General features: G+C 36.4%; 1 protein-coding gene across 1 annotated transcript in view; it reads left to right on the forward strand.

Annotated features, from left to right (window-relative positions):
• THADA (thyroid adenoma associated) overlaps positions 1 to 17,311 on the forward strand; it is a 306,833-nt gene that overhangs the window by 81,876 nt on the left and 207,646 nt on the right. Inside the window, exons 25-26 of the mRNA XM_006778691.2 lie at positions 348 to 470; positions 7,103 to 7,194. Of these exons, the coding sequence (XP_006778754.1) occupies positions 348 to 470; positions 7,103 to 7,194 (215 nt within the window). The remainder of the gene's footprint in view (positions 1 to 347; positions 471 to 7,102; positions 7,195 to 17,311) is intronic.

Raw genomic sequence — 17,311 nt, forward strand, 5'->3', positions numbered from 1 at the left:
GGATTCTACATATGTCTGTTGGATCAAGCTTTTTTAATTACATTGTTCAAATTTACTCACTTTGAAAAAGTTGATTTATCAATTATTAGGTATGTTTTATTAAAATCTGCTATTTCATTAGTGGATTGTTTCTTAAATTTCATAATTTTGTTTTGTTTTGAAGCTATGCTATTTTGTATGTACACACTTTTAATGCTGATAGCTCCATTGATGTTTCTTTCTTTTTAGATCTAACCTATTGAACTTAATAATTATTCAAAGTGTGTGTATATTTTTGGGGGGACACCCTGTATTTAGAATTACCACAGTTTTTAACCCACAACTAATTTTGAACTTATTAATTCTAGGTTCATGCTTTAAATATTCTTAGAGCCTTGTTCAGAGATACACGTCTGGGAGAAAATATTATTCCTTATGTTGCTGATGGAGCTAAAGCTGCAATTCTGGGCTTTACATCACCAGTCTGGGCAGTAAGTGCTTTTGCCATTTATTTTCACTGACTTAATTATACTCTGAGTAGGTTTTAATAAACTAACCATTCACTGAATGATAAAAGTATGTACTACATTTTATCAAAGAGTTTCTTCAAAGGATAAATCCTTGGATTGGGCTACATTTTCACTCTTGGTATTTTATTATTGCATTCTAGTCCTTTGTTGGCTTATTAGCCATAACTTGTTTTCTTATTTTAGCGATTGCTTTAAGGTTTATAGTCTATATCTTTTTAAAAAATATGTTTTATTGATTTTTTACAGAGAGGAAGGGAGAGAGATAGTTAGAAACATTGATGAGAGAGAAATATCGATCAGCTGCCTCCTGCACATCTCCTACTGGGGATGTGCCCGCAACCCAGGAACATGCCCCCGACTGGAATCGAACCCAGGACCCTTCAGTCCGCAGGCCGACGCTCTATCCACTGAGCCAAACCGGTTTTGGCTATAGTCTATATCTTTAACATCACAGTCTACCCTCAAGTGATATTATACCACTTTGCTTAAAGTGTAAGAACCTAGCACACATACTTCCATGTTTTTCCTCTCAGTCTTTGTGATGTTATAAATTTTGTTTTTATGCATATTGTAAACCCATGCTATATTGTTATCATTTTTGTTTAAACTATCAACTATCCCTTTTTAAAAAATATACCATTTCAACCATTTTTAAGTATGCAGTTCAGGGACGTTAAGTACATACACCAGGTTGTGTAGTCATCACCATTGTCCATTTTGAGGACTTTTTCATCATCCCAAACCAAAGCTCAATAACCATTAAATAGTAACTCCCCTTTCCTGCCTTCCCCTAGCACCTGGTAACCTGTGCTCTACTTTCTGTCTCTATGAATTTGCCTATTCTAAGTACCTTTTATAAATGGAATTATATAATATTTGTCTTTTTGTATTTGGATTATTTCAGTTAGCATAGTGTTTTAAGGTTAAGCCATGTTGTAAGATGTAGCATAATTTCATTCCCTTTAAAGGCTGAATAATATTCCATTGTATGTATATATGACATTTTGTTATTCATTTATTTGTTGGTAGGCATTTAAGGTTGTTTCTTTTTGGCTTTTGTGAATAATGCTTCAGCGTACACTGGTGTATAAATATCTGTTGGAGTCCCCGCTTTCAGTTTTTGTGTGTAAATCATATGGTAATTTTATGTTTAACTTTTTAAGGAATGTTTAACTATATTGCGTAATGACAGCACCATATTTCTACTCCCATCAGCAATACACAGAAGTTTCATTTTCTTTAGATTCTCGCCAACACTTGTTATTTTCTGGTGTTTTTAATTTTTTTTTAACTTTCATTAAATAACAATCATTCTAATGGGTGTGAAGTGGAAGCTCATTTTGGTTTTGATTTCCATTTCCCTGATGATTAGTGAAGTTGAGCTAGAAGCAAAATGGCTCTTAGTATTTTAATGTCTTTCTTTTGGATGCTGTGGGCTCTGGGTATCAGTGTGTAGAGTGATTGCTATAAATATACTCCATCAAAAGGTGAAAAACACAACATGAAAATGGCTGAGGTTAAATATTGAGTCACTTTTTTTTTGCACTCCAGAAACTTTTTGATTCAGAACTCTAAAGATAGTGGACAATGGCCAGTATAGTTGTTGGATTTAAGGAAGTAACCTTTTACTGTTTTTTTTCATGATTCTTGGGAAAAACATCATGATTTTATTATCCTGTATCATTATGCCTTCTAAAACAAAGGAGACAAATCTATCACTTGTAAGTGTTTGACATCTGGCTTTAAAATAAGACTGGCAAGGGGAGAGGAGAAAAAACAAACTAGACCTTAATACATTACCTGCGGAACGAAGAATTTTCTAGGAAGGCAAGCTTTCCAATTAGCTACACAAACATTTCATAACTTTATGATATGCCTCTCATTGAGAGTCAGTGTACTGCAGTGTAGGCAAAGGCACAGATGCCCAGTGTAAAGTGGGATCCTCAAGGTTTGCCACCTCTTGCCTGGAAAATTGTGCATCTTCCTGTAATAAGCCGTCTGAATTCTGTCTAGCAGCATTGCCTAACTACGCTGGAGGACACCGTGTTTACCTTATGCATTTACAGGAAGTGAAGCAATACCTATGTGCTGTCAGTTGAATCACAGAGGTAGGAATGTGGCTTTACCATCGGGAACAATAGAGATCATAAAACTGATTACCAGAAATAGCAGTATTGTTTATTTCAAGCCATTAGTTCAAAGTGAACAAAGAAATGTTCTCTGTGAAAGGTTTTTCAGAGTGAAACCTGGTGACTTTTCCAACTTTTTAGCAAAACTCAAAGTATCAGATTGTTTCATTTATTTAAGAAGTCTTTTTTGAGACCTTTTCAAAAGTAACACATGTGCACTACAGAAATTTTGAAAATAAAGGAATGCATAAAAAAAGTACAAGTCACCTTTTAACTATCACACAGATGTAATCATTAGCATTCTGATGCATTTTCTTCCTCTTTTTCTATGTGTGTAGTATTCACATGTGTGTAGTATTCATATGCACATATGTATACATGAAAGACTGCATAAATATATGTAAGTGCTTATTTATAGATTTATTTGGGGGGAAATCTTTTTAACACTGGTTATGAAGGAATCTTCTTGTTTCAATTCAGTTTGTTTGCTTTACTAGAGAAAATAACTATAATGATCCATATATTTATTTAATATATCTAATATATTTATTTAATATATTGATTGTTATGTTTTCTTCCTTATAAAAACCTAAGATACACCAAAACTGTAAATCAACATAATGAATGTGACGAAGTCTTCATTTTACAAAGCAGTTTATCACATCATTCTCTGTTGAAGTCATTCAAAGAGTGATTTTTGTTTCTGAATGTGAGATATGGTTTGATTTACAGAAATCTTATTTGTACACATTTTCTGAGGAATATATCTTATGCAGTGACTACACCTGTACTCATGACAATTATTTTTTTCTGATAAGTTAAAGAGGAAAAAGCACAAGTAAAATGAACTTACTTTTAGTTTTATAGTATGGTTACATTTTCCAGGAAGAATTCATAATTTGTTTTTATAGATTCCTCAGTCTTTTGTATTGAGAACATATAAATTTCTTGGTCTTTACCACCTATTAGGTATTTTTATAATACAGAGGAAATGTATTGTTGTAAACATATCAGCATTAAGCACACCTAGGTGTTGCTGATGCTATATTAAGCACTGGAAAAGAGGGATAAATAAGACATAATCATTATAATGGCTGTCTTATTGGGTATTTTCCATGTGCCTGGCATCATTTACATTGATTATCCCACTTAATGTTCAGAACAACCCTGTGAGGTAGATTGTATTATTTTAATTCCCATTTTACAGATAAGGAAAACAAGGCTCAGAGGTGAAATAACTTTGTCAAAGGGCACACAACTATTATCCTTCGGACTCTAGAACTTGTGCTGTTATATGGGAAACTTTTGGGTGGTACAGGAATACAGAGAAGGTGCATCTTACCTACCTTATAGGGTTTTGGTCCCTTAGAGAGCTGGTGATATAGCCTAGGTGCTAAGGTTTTATTGAATGATACAAACCCAAAGCAGCAAGAATGAAGGAAAAAGGGAAGTGAGGCAAGGAAAGAGGAAAGACATTACCAAGCAGGCCTGAACCTTGCAGGAAGACTGAGCTGATTGTATAGTCATGTGATATATCTTCTAGCCAGGCCATGTGAAACTTACCACCTCTTGGAACAGTCTCATCTCCTGTCTCTTATTGGTCAAAGTTCACCCCTTGGGGCATTAACCCAACTTGGGCAGGTGTTAGCACAACCTTGGTCAGCTGCTAGAGAAGCCAGATCCCATTCCCTCTGATGTAGCATCTCATCCGTGTCTGGACATGACTGACTGAGCCATAGCCTGTGTGGGTGTCATTGGGACAGACCTGGAGTTGGGAACCGTGGCTCCCACATTGTTGGAAAACTGCACATTGTAGGGGAGTAATAGATCTGACTGATGTGCTTAAAAGTAGAGATTCAGTTATAAGGTGGTAAGAGGGAAGAGGAAGAACAATCAGGAAGCTATCGTAATAGTTCTGCCAAGAGGTGATGGTGGCTCAGAATAAGGAAATATTAGTAAAGATGGTGACAACCGATAATCTTTTATATATTTTAGAGATGAAGCTAGTTTAGTTAAAAATTTAGGTAACAGAAAGTAATTTATAGGTGCACATATATGGAAACAGATTTTCCTGGGCAGTGTTTGGAAACAGGCATTACTGGGCATTCCCTTTTTTGTGTTCAGTGACTGTCCAACACTGAAGCTCCTCTTCCTGCATCCTCATTGCAGGGCAGGTAACGCCTCCTTCCAGCTTGCCCAGCATTCCACTGAGTAGCTACCTCAGGGTCCTTCTAAGACTCACATTGGGTTTTTATTTCTATCTGGTGTATCTTTCATTTGCTTCCCTCAGGCCAGTTCTGCTTCACATTTTGCAGTGGGTTTCAGAGGAAAAAGAGCCTTTCAGATCTTCCCGGTAGCCCTGCCACATGTCCTCTGTGCTCTGTTGGCACCAGCGTCTCCAGGCCCTGTGGTAGTTGTGAAGTTGCCACAAGGATGCCAGGCTGAGGGCTATGTGGTGCTGAAACCCAGGCATACTCTACCTTTTAGGCTACATGCCTTGGCATGAAGCTTGATTAACTCACAGGAAGAGAACTCCCTTCCTAATTCACGCATAGTTGGTGTATGGGCTTGTGAAAGTGTAATATGTATAAATGACCATATCACATAGTGATTGCACACCGAAGGCTGATCCCTATTAATATTATTAAATGACGTTATGTGACTCGTGCCTCCAGCCTAATGAAGAGGTGCCCATTCACTTTGTAGCAGTCTCTAGGCACTCCTGTTTTAACACTCCTGCATTTGGCAGCCTTTGTCAGAAAGTTTGGTTTTGGGCAAGATGGAGTTTGTGTGATTCCTCAGAGGAGACGGGGTCCTAGGTGACCAATTCATCTTAAACCTATGATTCTTTAGAAACTAAATCAGAAGACTAGGTAAGAGATAATCAAGACCTCAGTTAGGCGATGTTTGATAGAGTTAACAGGACAGATTGGTTTGTTGTTTGGGGATATTAGGCAGGACACATAGCAGGGACTTCATTAATGTTTGTTGACTATTGAATGGACACAGTGAATTCATTCAGTTTTAGGGTTTCATTGTAATTTTGGTATGAATTGTGCCTATGTATGTAGTCCACTTCTAGAGTTACCAGGCATGAATTGAATCACTCTTGAATTTCTAGAGGGGAGGTTGCATACTGGTGGCTGATTGGTCAAATCTAGTCTGCAACTGTGTTTTATTTGGCTTCCACGATGATTTTTCCCCCCTTTAATTTGTTGCCAACATTTCAAAATAGTGAGATTTCACATAAAAATTGGGGTTTCTGGCTTCTCTTGAAAAAGGAAAAAATCAGGCAACACTGGGCTTACATGGCATCAACTCAGTTGAAGCTGAATAGTGACTTCATTAGACCAAGTCCTCTGCTGCTCCTCATAGCACTTGAGTTTATGACCCTGACGGCGGGGGTTTTATAAGCTATTTTCTAAATCTTACATTGTTACTTTTCATCCTTTCTTATATTGCTCTTGAAACATGCCATATGGTTGAGACACCTGTCTTATTAGAATATAAGTTCTGTGTTGACAGTAAGTTTATGTCTTCTAACTTTGAATATTCTCTGTGGTGCTGGTATATACACACGGGAGCAAAATCACTACATATTTGTACATCTCTACTCTGATTTGGCAAGGTAATTGAAGAAGCCCAATCATTCAAAATATTTTTAAGATATAGCAGAGCATTTTGATACATTGGTTTAGAAATAGATAATGCTCTATTATCATTTTGAAGAAAATCATATTTATTGATAGTTCTTTTCTCCTTATTTTTATTAACTAGTTGTCTCAGATAATTTTATAGTTAAAATGACTATTAGGTTACTGGCATTGTGGCATTAGTAAACAAAATTTTGGATGTTAAATATTATCTTGGCCATATTAGTAATGTGGATTCTTCATTTTTTTTTATTGCTTGAAGTATTACAAAGGGTATTACATATGTCTCCTTTTCTTTCTTTTTTTTTAAAAAAATATGGAATGCTTCACGAATTTGTGTGTCATCCTTGCACAGGGGCCATGCTAACCTCTGTATTATTATAATTTTAGTATATGTGCTGCCTAAGTAAGCACTAATGTGGATTCTTTTAGTTAGGCCTTATAAATATTCTCTCATGGTAAAGGATTACAGAAAGGATATGGAAAATTAATTGTTTCTTTAAAGAAGTGTTATGTGGTGATACAAATACAAATAAATAATGAAAACAATTGGTAGTAATATAAGTATCAGAAAGAGCTATGTGTGTGCAAGTAGTTGGATTATAGAATTCAGTTTAAGATGAAGTCATTGAGTCATTTACTGTAAAGTTTTTTTAAATTGTCTTATTTTTATGAACATAAACCATATTTTCTCTAGCCCTGCACTAGGCAATTGAGTAATGATTTTGAATGTCTAGTTTGAACATTGAAAGTGTTGGTTTCATGCCATGAATCTTTCTTAACGCTTATTGTGTATTTCTTTTTACTTTAGGTGAGAAATTCATCCACACTTCTCTTCAGTACCTTGATCACAAGAATATTTGGAGTTAAAAGAGGAAAGGATGAACTTTTCAAAAAAAATACGTAAGTTCTGTCTAATGCTAACTTTACTTTTAAAAAATATTTCCAGGCTAAAATAATTTTTAGAATTTTGCTTACTTTTATAGAATCATCTGGAGCATAAAACTATGAAAATACTATAGTAAATTAACCTACACTGCCAATTTCTAAGGTCTTGGGGAAAAATACCTGCTTTTTAATAAGTAGATTTTTTAAAGCAATGAAAATATAGCAAGGTAGCAGGGACTGAAATGTAGAACTTTTCTCAGTGCAACAGCTAGTTTTTTATTTTATTTCTTTGCATCTTCATCTATTCCTGAAATGTGCTAAATTGCTTTTCCTTGATGTGTCATTGAATACTAGCTTGTGCAATATCTTTCTTTTATAGCTGGAAGTTTAAATGTTTATGATACAGTCATCAGTAACATGTCCCAGATTAACTTTGCATTAAACTCTGTAACCAAGAGGAGCAGTTACAGATATTGGCCACGCAGGATAAACAATGCTTTTCACCTTTAGGACTTTCATGTTATCTTAACCCTCTAAGATGTTTTTTTCTCTCAAGGTTTTTAACATCTGGAAGGAAATCTACCGAAACACTCTGATTAAGGGTAATTTTTAGATACGGTGCACAAGCTCTGTTTGTTGGTTTTTAAAGAGGAGAAGCTTTGGGTAGTTGTTTCTTTAGCATTTAGGTTAGTGGTAGTCTAGTGGCTTGCAGTTGTTAACACTAGATGTCGCTGTCGCTGCATATTTACTTTCTTCATTCAGGTTCCAATTTGGTCCAGTGTTCTTTCTCTTGATCTAGAAATAAATCAGGCCCTATTTCTCTTCTACCTAAAAATGTTGATTATCACACTTTTAACTTAGGGTTTAAGCTTTTGTTTATTAAAACATATTTTCTTGTGATGGAACTAAGTCTTAGGAATTAGAACATATCATGAAATAATTTTATGATGTACTATTGGTAATTCTATTGAAACCTACTGTTAGTTGTTTCTTTTTAAAAAAATAATTTATTGATTTTTTACAGGGAGGAAGGGAGACGGGTAGAGACTTAGAAACATTGATGAGAGAGAAGCATTGACCAGCTGCCTCCTGCACACCCCCTACTGGGGATGTGCCCGCAACCAAGGTACATGCCCTTGACTAGAATCGAACCTGGGACCCCTCAGTCCCCAGGCCAACGCTCTATCCAGTGAGCCAAACCATCTAGGGCCCTACTGTTAGTTTTGAATTGTTATTTAAATTATTACTTATCACCCTATAAAGTTCACTAAATATTTAAAAGGAAGGCAACTGGCTATAAGTATGAATCCCCTGAGTATATTCAGCAAATACCAGAGATATTTTTTAGCCAAGTTGTATTTTTAAAATAATGATAACCTTATTTTTTAAAAGGATGATTATAATTTTTACTATTTAGCTGGTTCCTAGAGAAATTCTTCCTGTCAGTAGTTTGAAATCACTAATATTTGTTTCTCTTTACTTAGCTTTGTTTATTTTGTTAATATACAAAATTCCAAAAGGTTTAAAACAGTTTGGTCATATTATAAGGCCATGAGAGTAGTATAAAATAAAATATGATCCGAGATTATTAAACAAGTGAAATTAATGTTTAAAACAACTTGAAAATGAGAAAATTCTTTTCCCCCTTTTATGATGTGAGTGATTCTTAGTTGTATAAATAAATTTGACTCTGTACAAAAGAAAATGATCACGTTTATTTCATTTCAGTTGTATCTGAAGAGTGGTGGAAGAATAGAGCAGTGAAATCACTCTGTTTTGATCTTTTTGCCCAAGGCATGCTGATGGGAACCTCTATTATAAATTCACTACTCTTAACTAGGAAAGGTTACACAATAGATAACTTTCCTAGAAAGAGGGAAATGGAATATTCATATAAATTGAAATGGAATTAAGTAGTTAATTTTTTAAATATAATGAACATTTTTGGTAAGAACCTAATTTAGTTCAATAAACTAACGATTGGTATACACTATTATGTATGCAAGGATTCTGTTCTGTTTAACCCTTAAAGAATATGTTTTTGGCAGCACCTGCTAGATTTGCTCTGCAAAACCTTTAGTGTCTTAAATTTGCTATTATTTGTGATGGTTCTTCTTGTTTTAGTTTGTTTAATTATGTCACTTTTTGTTGAAGTGTTTATATGCCTGTTCCCTACCGTATTATCTCCCTGAGGGGCAGAACCTTTTCCATCTTTTGTGTGTTTGTATGATGGGCACTTTAAGAATGCTAGTAATAATGATGTCCTGTTGGTTGGTTACTCAACCATCGAATGACTAACTGGGCTGATGAGACCTCACAGGCAGTTAAGTCTACTTTCACAACCACAGATTGCTCTGTACACAGTCTTGCAAATGTGTGCTGTTGTCCAGCAGGGGACTGGACATAAAAAGAACATCTGCCTTTCCTATCTAGTGAAAAAAAAATCTCTAGGAGTAAACACACTTGGTTTCTAGGCTTTTTGCTGCCACTAGAGATGACCTTAATAGACTCCCTTATCCGCTTTGGACTTCAGTTTCTCCATCTATATAACCCAAGTAATAAGATCTGTGCTCTGTACTCATAGGGCTGTGATGAGAATAAAATAAATTATTAACAGTTCATTTTCTTTAAAAATATTGGAAGCCCTATGCAACTAGAGATATAATTTGCTTTCCCCCCCTTCTATTACCACTTCTGTTATTGTACTCATTTCATTGTCTTACAGTTACACAGCTTTCTAAGGACAAGGTCCAGATCTTATCCATTTCTGTATACCTGGTGCCTAGGGTATTGTCTGGCAAATAATAGGCATACAGGAATACTTGCTTAATGAATAAGTAAATCTCATTACTAGAGAAGAGATAAGAATTCTTGTTTTTATTCCTGCCTTTTTTGCCATGTAGCCATGATAATCAGTGAAGATAAGTTAGTTAACCTCTCTGGGCCTTGATTTTTTCCCTCTAAGAGATTTGGACTATCCTGGATGATTCTTATTTCTGTAAAACACTCAGTTAAGGCTTTATGTAACTGTTACTAGACTTGCTAGTTTGGTAAACTGCTGTTTTCCCAGTGCCTACAACAGTAGCTGCCTCATTGTAGGGACAAGAAGTTCCCTTTTCCTATATAAAGAAAGGAGCAGGGATTCTTCGCCCCCATCTTTAAGTATGCTGAGTGCACACAGAATGACTGAACTCTAGAGCACATTGGTCTTGTTCTACATGTGTGCTTTGGATTATGAAGAATGAGAAAAACCTACATTGCACAGGTTTGTTTTAAATGATGTTATTACATTTTAATTTTCTAAAGCTCCGTTCCTTTCTCTTCATTATCACCTGACTGACTTGGCCTGAACAATTCATAAAGATGATGTAGAATTGAACTTGCACAGCTCTGTGATCTGGGAGTGTGCTGGGCTTTCCCCAGTAGCCTCCATCTGTGGTGAGTGGGCTCACCTTAATAGATCCTCATTCCTTACAGGGCGGGAGCTACCAGTAAGCCAACGTGATCTTTAATTCCAATTCCAGGTCTTCCCTTCTGTCCCTTGTGTATTTACCTTCAACTATTCTAGTCCTAGGTTAATGCCAAATATCAATATGTAGCAATCGGAAAGCTTTATTTTAGACTTTGCCAAAGCTTCATACAGGAGCTCAGTGCACAGTGTTCTATAGCTTTTGCCTTCTCTCTTCATTTTAAATCAGTCCATCAGCCAATATGAATTGGTAAGCATGTGTTGTGAATTCATTATTGGCACGATAAAGGAGTACATGAGAAATACAAAACTTGCTCAAGGAGCTTACATTTCAGCCAGAGAAACAAAAATTGTTATTTAACCAAAAAAGGTACAAATAGAAGACAACATATAATAGCTGTACAATGTGTTGTGAGTAATGGATATATTATAAATACATTAACAGGAACGTTGAGGGATCACTGGGAGGAAATAATGTTCTTATAATGTTTGGAATGAGAAGATTTGGAGGTACATGGAAATGTAGGTTAAAAAAGAGGAACAAAAGCATAATAATTTTCTGTATTGTTAAGTACAATGTCTATTTTTGCTAGAGAGAGCTTATATTCAAATAGGTATAGGTATGGAAGGATCCTCTGAGAGGCATCTAATCTAGTTCAACCTCTGTTTTGTTGTTTTTGATCTTCACCTGAGGGGATGTTTCTTGATTTTAAAGAGAGGAAGGGAGAGAGAAACATCAATGTGAGAGAGAAACAATCTATTGGTTGTCTCCCATAAGTACCCCGACTGGGGATCAAACCTACAACCTTTTGGTGTATGGGACAACGATGATCCAACCAACTGAGCCACCCAGCCAGGGCTAGTCCAACCCTTGTTTATAGACAGATTTTGAAGCAATATCCAGACAGACTGGCTTCTCTTCTGTTCTTCGTGTTTTCTAGGAAGAGAGAGATTCCACAAATTTTTGTGGTTACCCACTCCATTGTTTAGGGAAGAATTGGTTTCTCAAAACTAAAATTGAGAGCTATAGGGCAATTGGGTTTCTATATTTTAGAGAATGTAATTATTAGAGTTCAGAGTAGATTTTTTTGCTTTGAACTACATAGTAGTTTGTAGCAAGTGCCTATTTGGCCAAACTGAAAATCAAGAATTTTCTTTGACTGTGGCCAGGATAATCTTAACATCCTCAGACCTAAAGGATTCTCATTTTTTCCATTTAACAAGCATTAATTAAGTTTTTACTCTGAGCCAAGGCCTTTGCTGTGCACTGGGATCCAAAGATGAATCAGACATGCTCTCAGCCCTAGGGAAACGGACGGTCTGATGAAGAAGATGGCAGTTATCTGCTGTTTTGGAGCTCTGTTCCACTTATACAGAAGAAAGGGAGAAATTGTGAAGGGGGTAGCATATCCTTAGTGCCTCTTTGTGTGCTTGGCACATGCCAGACCCATTATGGGTGTCTAATCTAGCCTCATCACAGCCCTGTGGAGTGGAGAGTCGTCCTCATTTTACAGAAGTAAACTCAGATTTGAGATTGAGTTATTTGCCCGAGGTCATACAGCCAGAAAGTGGCAGAGCTAGAACATAAATCCAGTTCCATCTGCAGAGCACCTGCGATTTGCACACAGCACTCAGCCCCTCCTGAGCAATGAGTCACCTTTTTAGGGTCTGGCTTTAGATTTTTACATTGTCCAACTCTGTGGGAAATGAGCCCCTTCACCTAAAGTTTCACCGTGGATGAAAAATCTCCCACCTCCCACATGGCAGGTTGTTTTAGGAGGAAGGGGACCAATGGCTAAGTTTGTTTTGAAGTGACTTGAACACCCTTTCTGTAGATGGTGTGTTTTGTCCTAAGAGTGTTCTCTTCCTCCATGAGGTTCTTTGTCTGAGGAGCAAAGAAAATATGTGGGAAGAGCAGGTCACCAGGTTTCTAATGCCATACTAGAAAGCCAGGAAGGTAGAAATCTTAGTTTTTTTGCTTGGCATGTAAGGGATGAATTAAATTACTCCAATAGGATATGGGTGGAGGGGATATCAGTATGGCCAGTAAGACATTGACCTCTGTAAAATTCTTGTAGTTGATGGTAGTTTGGTGCTATGGGGGGAAGATTTTAGAGTTTTGTGATAATCCTTGTCAATGGTATAGTGTCTTCTAGGGTTAACCTAATGTTTTTCCAAGTCTTTGCTTATATTTTTCATTCATATCTTTAATAAAAATGATAATTGTGATTACCAGTTTTATGTTTGAGAGAATCTAAAAAGCCATCTAGTCCCATTCTCATTTTGCAGATGTGAAAATTGAGGTGCAGAAACATTGAGTGATTGTTTGAAGTCACATAGCTTGTGCTGGAAATAAATTTAATTAATGGTTCCTTTAGCTTACAGCAAGCTCAGTTAGCACATTTTTTAATTAGCTGATTATTTATAAATGCAGTTTCTATTAGCAACAATAATACTAGTTTGGATTTGAATAATTTGAAATTAAGTTAAGAGCCCCAGTGTTTTGTATGATGTGGAGGTGTCATTCAATCATTTCCTGTAGTTGTTGATAAAACCTTCAATCTGGTTCTTTAGGCAGAGTAGATAATTGAGAATTTTTAGAGACTAAGAAGTAAAGTAGAAGTCTTGTGTAAACCTTGTTAAGAGGTTCAATATATGAGTTAAGTCTATGCTGACACTTTGGCCTACTGGAGGGTTTCATATTTCAAGTTCATTCTTAGTTTCATGGATTGCAGGTAGGAAAACCACAAATAAAAATTTTAACCAAAAAGAATCTCTTAAAAAAAATATGTTCATGAACTTGAAGTGGGAATTAGTCATTGTGTCCTTAAATATTGACTCTAGCATGAACCAAGTATTCTTTGTTTCTAAGTACTGCTTCAGGCCATTGCCTTCTTTAATAACTAAGGCATTGTTGCTTTGGTTTGAGCATGTTCTATGGAATTTTGGCAGTGCACGTATCCTCTTTCTGCATCTTAGTAAAAGCATGAGTAAATATTTTTTCTCAGCTTTGGTATTTTTGTAGCTTACATTTTATATGAACCAGACTAATATAATGTAATACTAGGATTACATAATTTAAGACGTCAGGATTGCTTCCAGGACTATGAGATAGTCTTCATTTATCAGGGGGTTTACAAGCTGTATTTGTTGCTCATTCAATACCTGTAGAGAAATACCGCAGAGCTACTTTCCAAATGAGAAAATGAAGTCAAAGAGATTAAATCCAGTCAATGAAACAGTTTCTTTAGAACTTGGATAGTATTTCTTCTTTATTCAGAACTTGGTTCTTATAACTAGTGATTTTAGTAATGTATAGTTTAGAAATTACAGAAATTTCCAATATTGTTACACACCAAACTTTCTTAAAAAAATGTATTTTTATTGATTTCAGAGAGGAAGGGAGAGGGAGAGAGAGGTAGAAGCATCAATGATGAGAGAGTATCATTGATTGGCTGCCTCCTGCATGCCCCCCTAGTGGGGATTGAGCCCACAACCTGAGCATGTGCCCTTGACCAGAATTGAACCTGGGACCTTCCAGTCTGCAATCCAATGCTCTCTATCCACTGAGCCAAACCAGCCAGGGCCAAACTTTTTTATATAAAATATAATCAATAAGATTTTTCATCAAATACTTATGTACCTTGGCACTCTAATATGTACAAAAGTAGTTATGACATGGTCTTGGATTTGAAGGAGTTTATCACTTATTGAGAGATAAGACCAACATGTGAACGAGTTTAAGAAAACATGAGTATCAAACTCTCTAGTACTGTTTGGGAATATGGGGTCAGAGGAGGATGAGGTCAGGTTCTATGCAGAATCAGGGCTTAGTCTGGACTTGAAAGGACGGGCAGGATTTGGATAGGTAGAGAGTAGGGTGTTGCATATGAGATTATATAGCATGAACACAGATACAGAGATTGGAACACACATTTTATATGTCTGAGAAAGTCAGAAGATAAACTAAACTAGACAGAGAGGACATTGTGAAAACATTAATTCATTCATGTTCTTCCTAGGACAAGGATTCATTGACTACCTACTCTATGTAAGCGCTGAAATAGGTTCTGAGGCTATATCAGACATACCAATGAGGCTAATTTGGAGTTTACATGACATTAGGAATAGATTCGAAGTTTTTGTATTGGAGTATTCCATGATAAAAGCATTGTTTTAGGAATCTTATGAGAAATGATTGTATTCTGTGGCCCTGGCTGGTGAGATTGGAGGATGTGATGCAAGACCCTAGAAGAGACTTAATTGTGAATAACTGGTACTCTATAGATTGTTATAGCTTGGGTCCAGGTTGGTTCAATTATTTCAGCATTTATTTATTTTTGTTAACTTCTAAATTGATTAGTGGCTATATTAAAGGGGAAAATGACTTATGTTTTAAGGATTATTAGTTTTCTCAATATTAAAAGATATTTAGTGAAAAATAGACTCGAGTAAATTTCAGAAATATTGGATTAAAAATTATGACAGAACTTCTGAAAACATTTAATATGCTACATAGTGTATTTTGTGACTCTTTAAGAGTATGACAAATGCTCAATATCATGCGGTATTTCCCCAAATTTTTTGATCATGGAAAATTTTCTTAAAGAACATCTATTACCATCTTTTGTTCCATCAGATGCAGCTTGGGGGGTACTGATTAAGGCATGTGAGAGGCATGTTTCCAATCCTTAGGAGCAGCACCATCTGTGAGAAGGGAAAATATTCATTTCAGATATATATTGGCAGCAACAGAAAGGCTTAGTTCTACTTGAAGTTAAATAGACTATAAATTATCCTAAGTTGTCAGAGAAAAATTTATAGGGGAATTGATTCATAGTAAGTTGATGACATCATCAAAGACCATCCTCGCACACACACACACACACACACATATCTGGTAGGTAGTCAATAAATCTGAATCAATGAAAATTTTATTTTAGGTTTTAGGATATTTAAAGTGCCTCTTTAGGAGAATGCACTTTATATTCTACATTTGAATCTCCTACCATTTTGTTAACAGGGGTTGTGGAACTTTTCTTCTGCCAAGGGCCACTTGGATGTTTGTAGCATAATTCACGGGCCATATAAAATATTCAACTTACTAGTAAAAATTAGCCTGTTATACTTGGTCAAACATTTAGTTAACTCACCCATAATGCCTTGGCATGGCCAGACAAAATTGTTTTGCCAGCCTTATATGGCCTGCGGGCTGGGCATTCCCCACCCCTTTGTTAGAAGAAGATAATGTCCTCATTCCCAAAGCCTTGATTTTTGATATGGGGGAAATAGGGCCTACAGCATTGTTGATGAACTGATCACTAAGGTCAGTACCAAACCCATTAGACTAGGATGTGTGTGTGTGTGTGTGTGTGTGTGTGTGTGTGTGTGTTTTGGGAGGGCAGATAGGAAGAGGGCGATGGAATGGTAACCAGCTTTGAAATATAGGTAAGGCTTTAAGATCCACTAGTATGGCTGAGTTCTGCACCTTTGAACTGTATATAAGAGTTGTTAGCGACTTAAGCAGCATTCTTTATTATCCCTCATCTCCCAAAGAAGGGCTCCATTTGTTAGTATTTAAACAGAGGCTTGAACCCTAGCTGGTTTGGCTCAGTGCAGTAGTTCTCAACCTTCTGGCCCTCTAAATACAGTTCCTCATGTTGTGACCCAACCATAAAATTATTTTTGTTGCTACTTTAAAAGTGTAATGTTGCTACTGTTATGAATCATAATGTAAATACCTGATATGCAGGATGGTCTTAGGCGACCCCTGTGAAAGGGTCGTTCGTCCGCCAAAGGGGTCACGACCCACAGGTTGAGAATCACTGGAGAGTGTTGGCCTGCAGCCGGAAGGGTCCCAGGTTCTATTCCGGTCAAGGGCACATGCCTGGGTTGCAGGCTCAATCCCCAGTAGGGGGTGTGCAAGAGGCAGCTAGTCGATGATTCCCATCATTAATGTTTCTATCTCTCTCTCCCTCTTCCTTCCTCTCTGAAATCAATTAAAAATATATTTGAAATATAATAAAAATAAACAGAGGCTTGAAATAATTCAGACTTGTAGTAGTTAGGATGCTTTTGGCTAGAGAAGTAACAGAAGACCCAAATCAAATTTTAAACAATAAGGAAAAGTTATTATTTTACATATAACCAACAGGTTTTATGGGGAATTGATTCATATTAAGTTGATGACATTATCAAAAAAACAGGTTCTTTTCATTTTTCTACTGTGCCCTCCTTGATTTGGTGGCATTAGCCCCAAGCAAGCTTTCCTCATGGTTATAAAATGGCTGCAGTTCTAGCCATCACATCTAGATGCAACAGAGTCAAAGCATAATTTCCAGTGGCCTTATGCATCTCTATTTCTTTTTAAGAGTAATAACAGCACCTCCTGTATATGTTTCCATGCTTTTAACTCCACACCCTACTTTCCTTCACATCTTTTTGGCTAGAATGAAACCCTTAGCATGCCTCAGCTTATCCCTGATGAGGGAAATGGATCTACCAAGTTCTGAATGAAGAAGAAATACTATCTTGGACTAATCAGGATTCTCCATTTGGTCTGGGGTTGGTGCTACCCCTCCCTGAAGCATAATCACAGAGGGGTGAATACCCAACTAAAGTCAAATACTGTTAAAGGGAAGGATGAGATGGGAGAATGAATTT

This window comes from Myotis davidii, unplaced genomic scaffold (assembly GCF_000327345.1).
Source record: "Myotis davidii unplaced genomic scaffold, ASM32734v1 scaffold6, whole genome shotgun sequence".
Taxonomy (NCBI): domain Eukaryota; kingdom Metazoa; phylum Chordata; class Mammalia; order Chiroptera; family Vespertilionidae; genus Myotis; species Myotis davidii.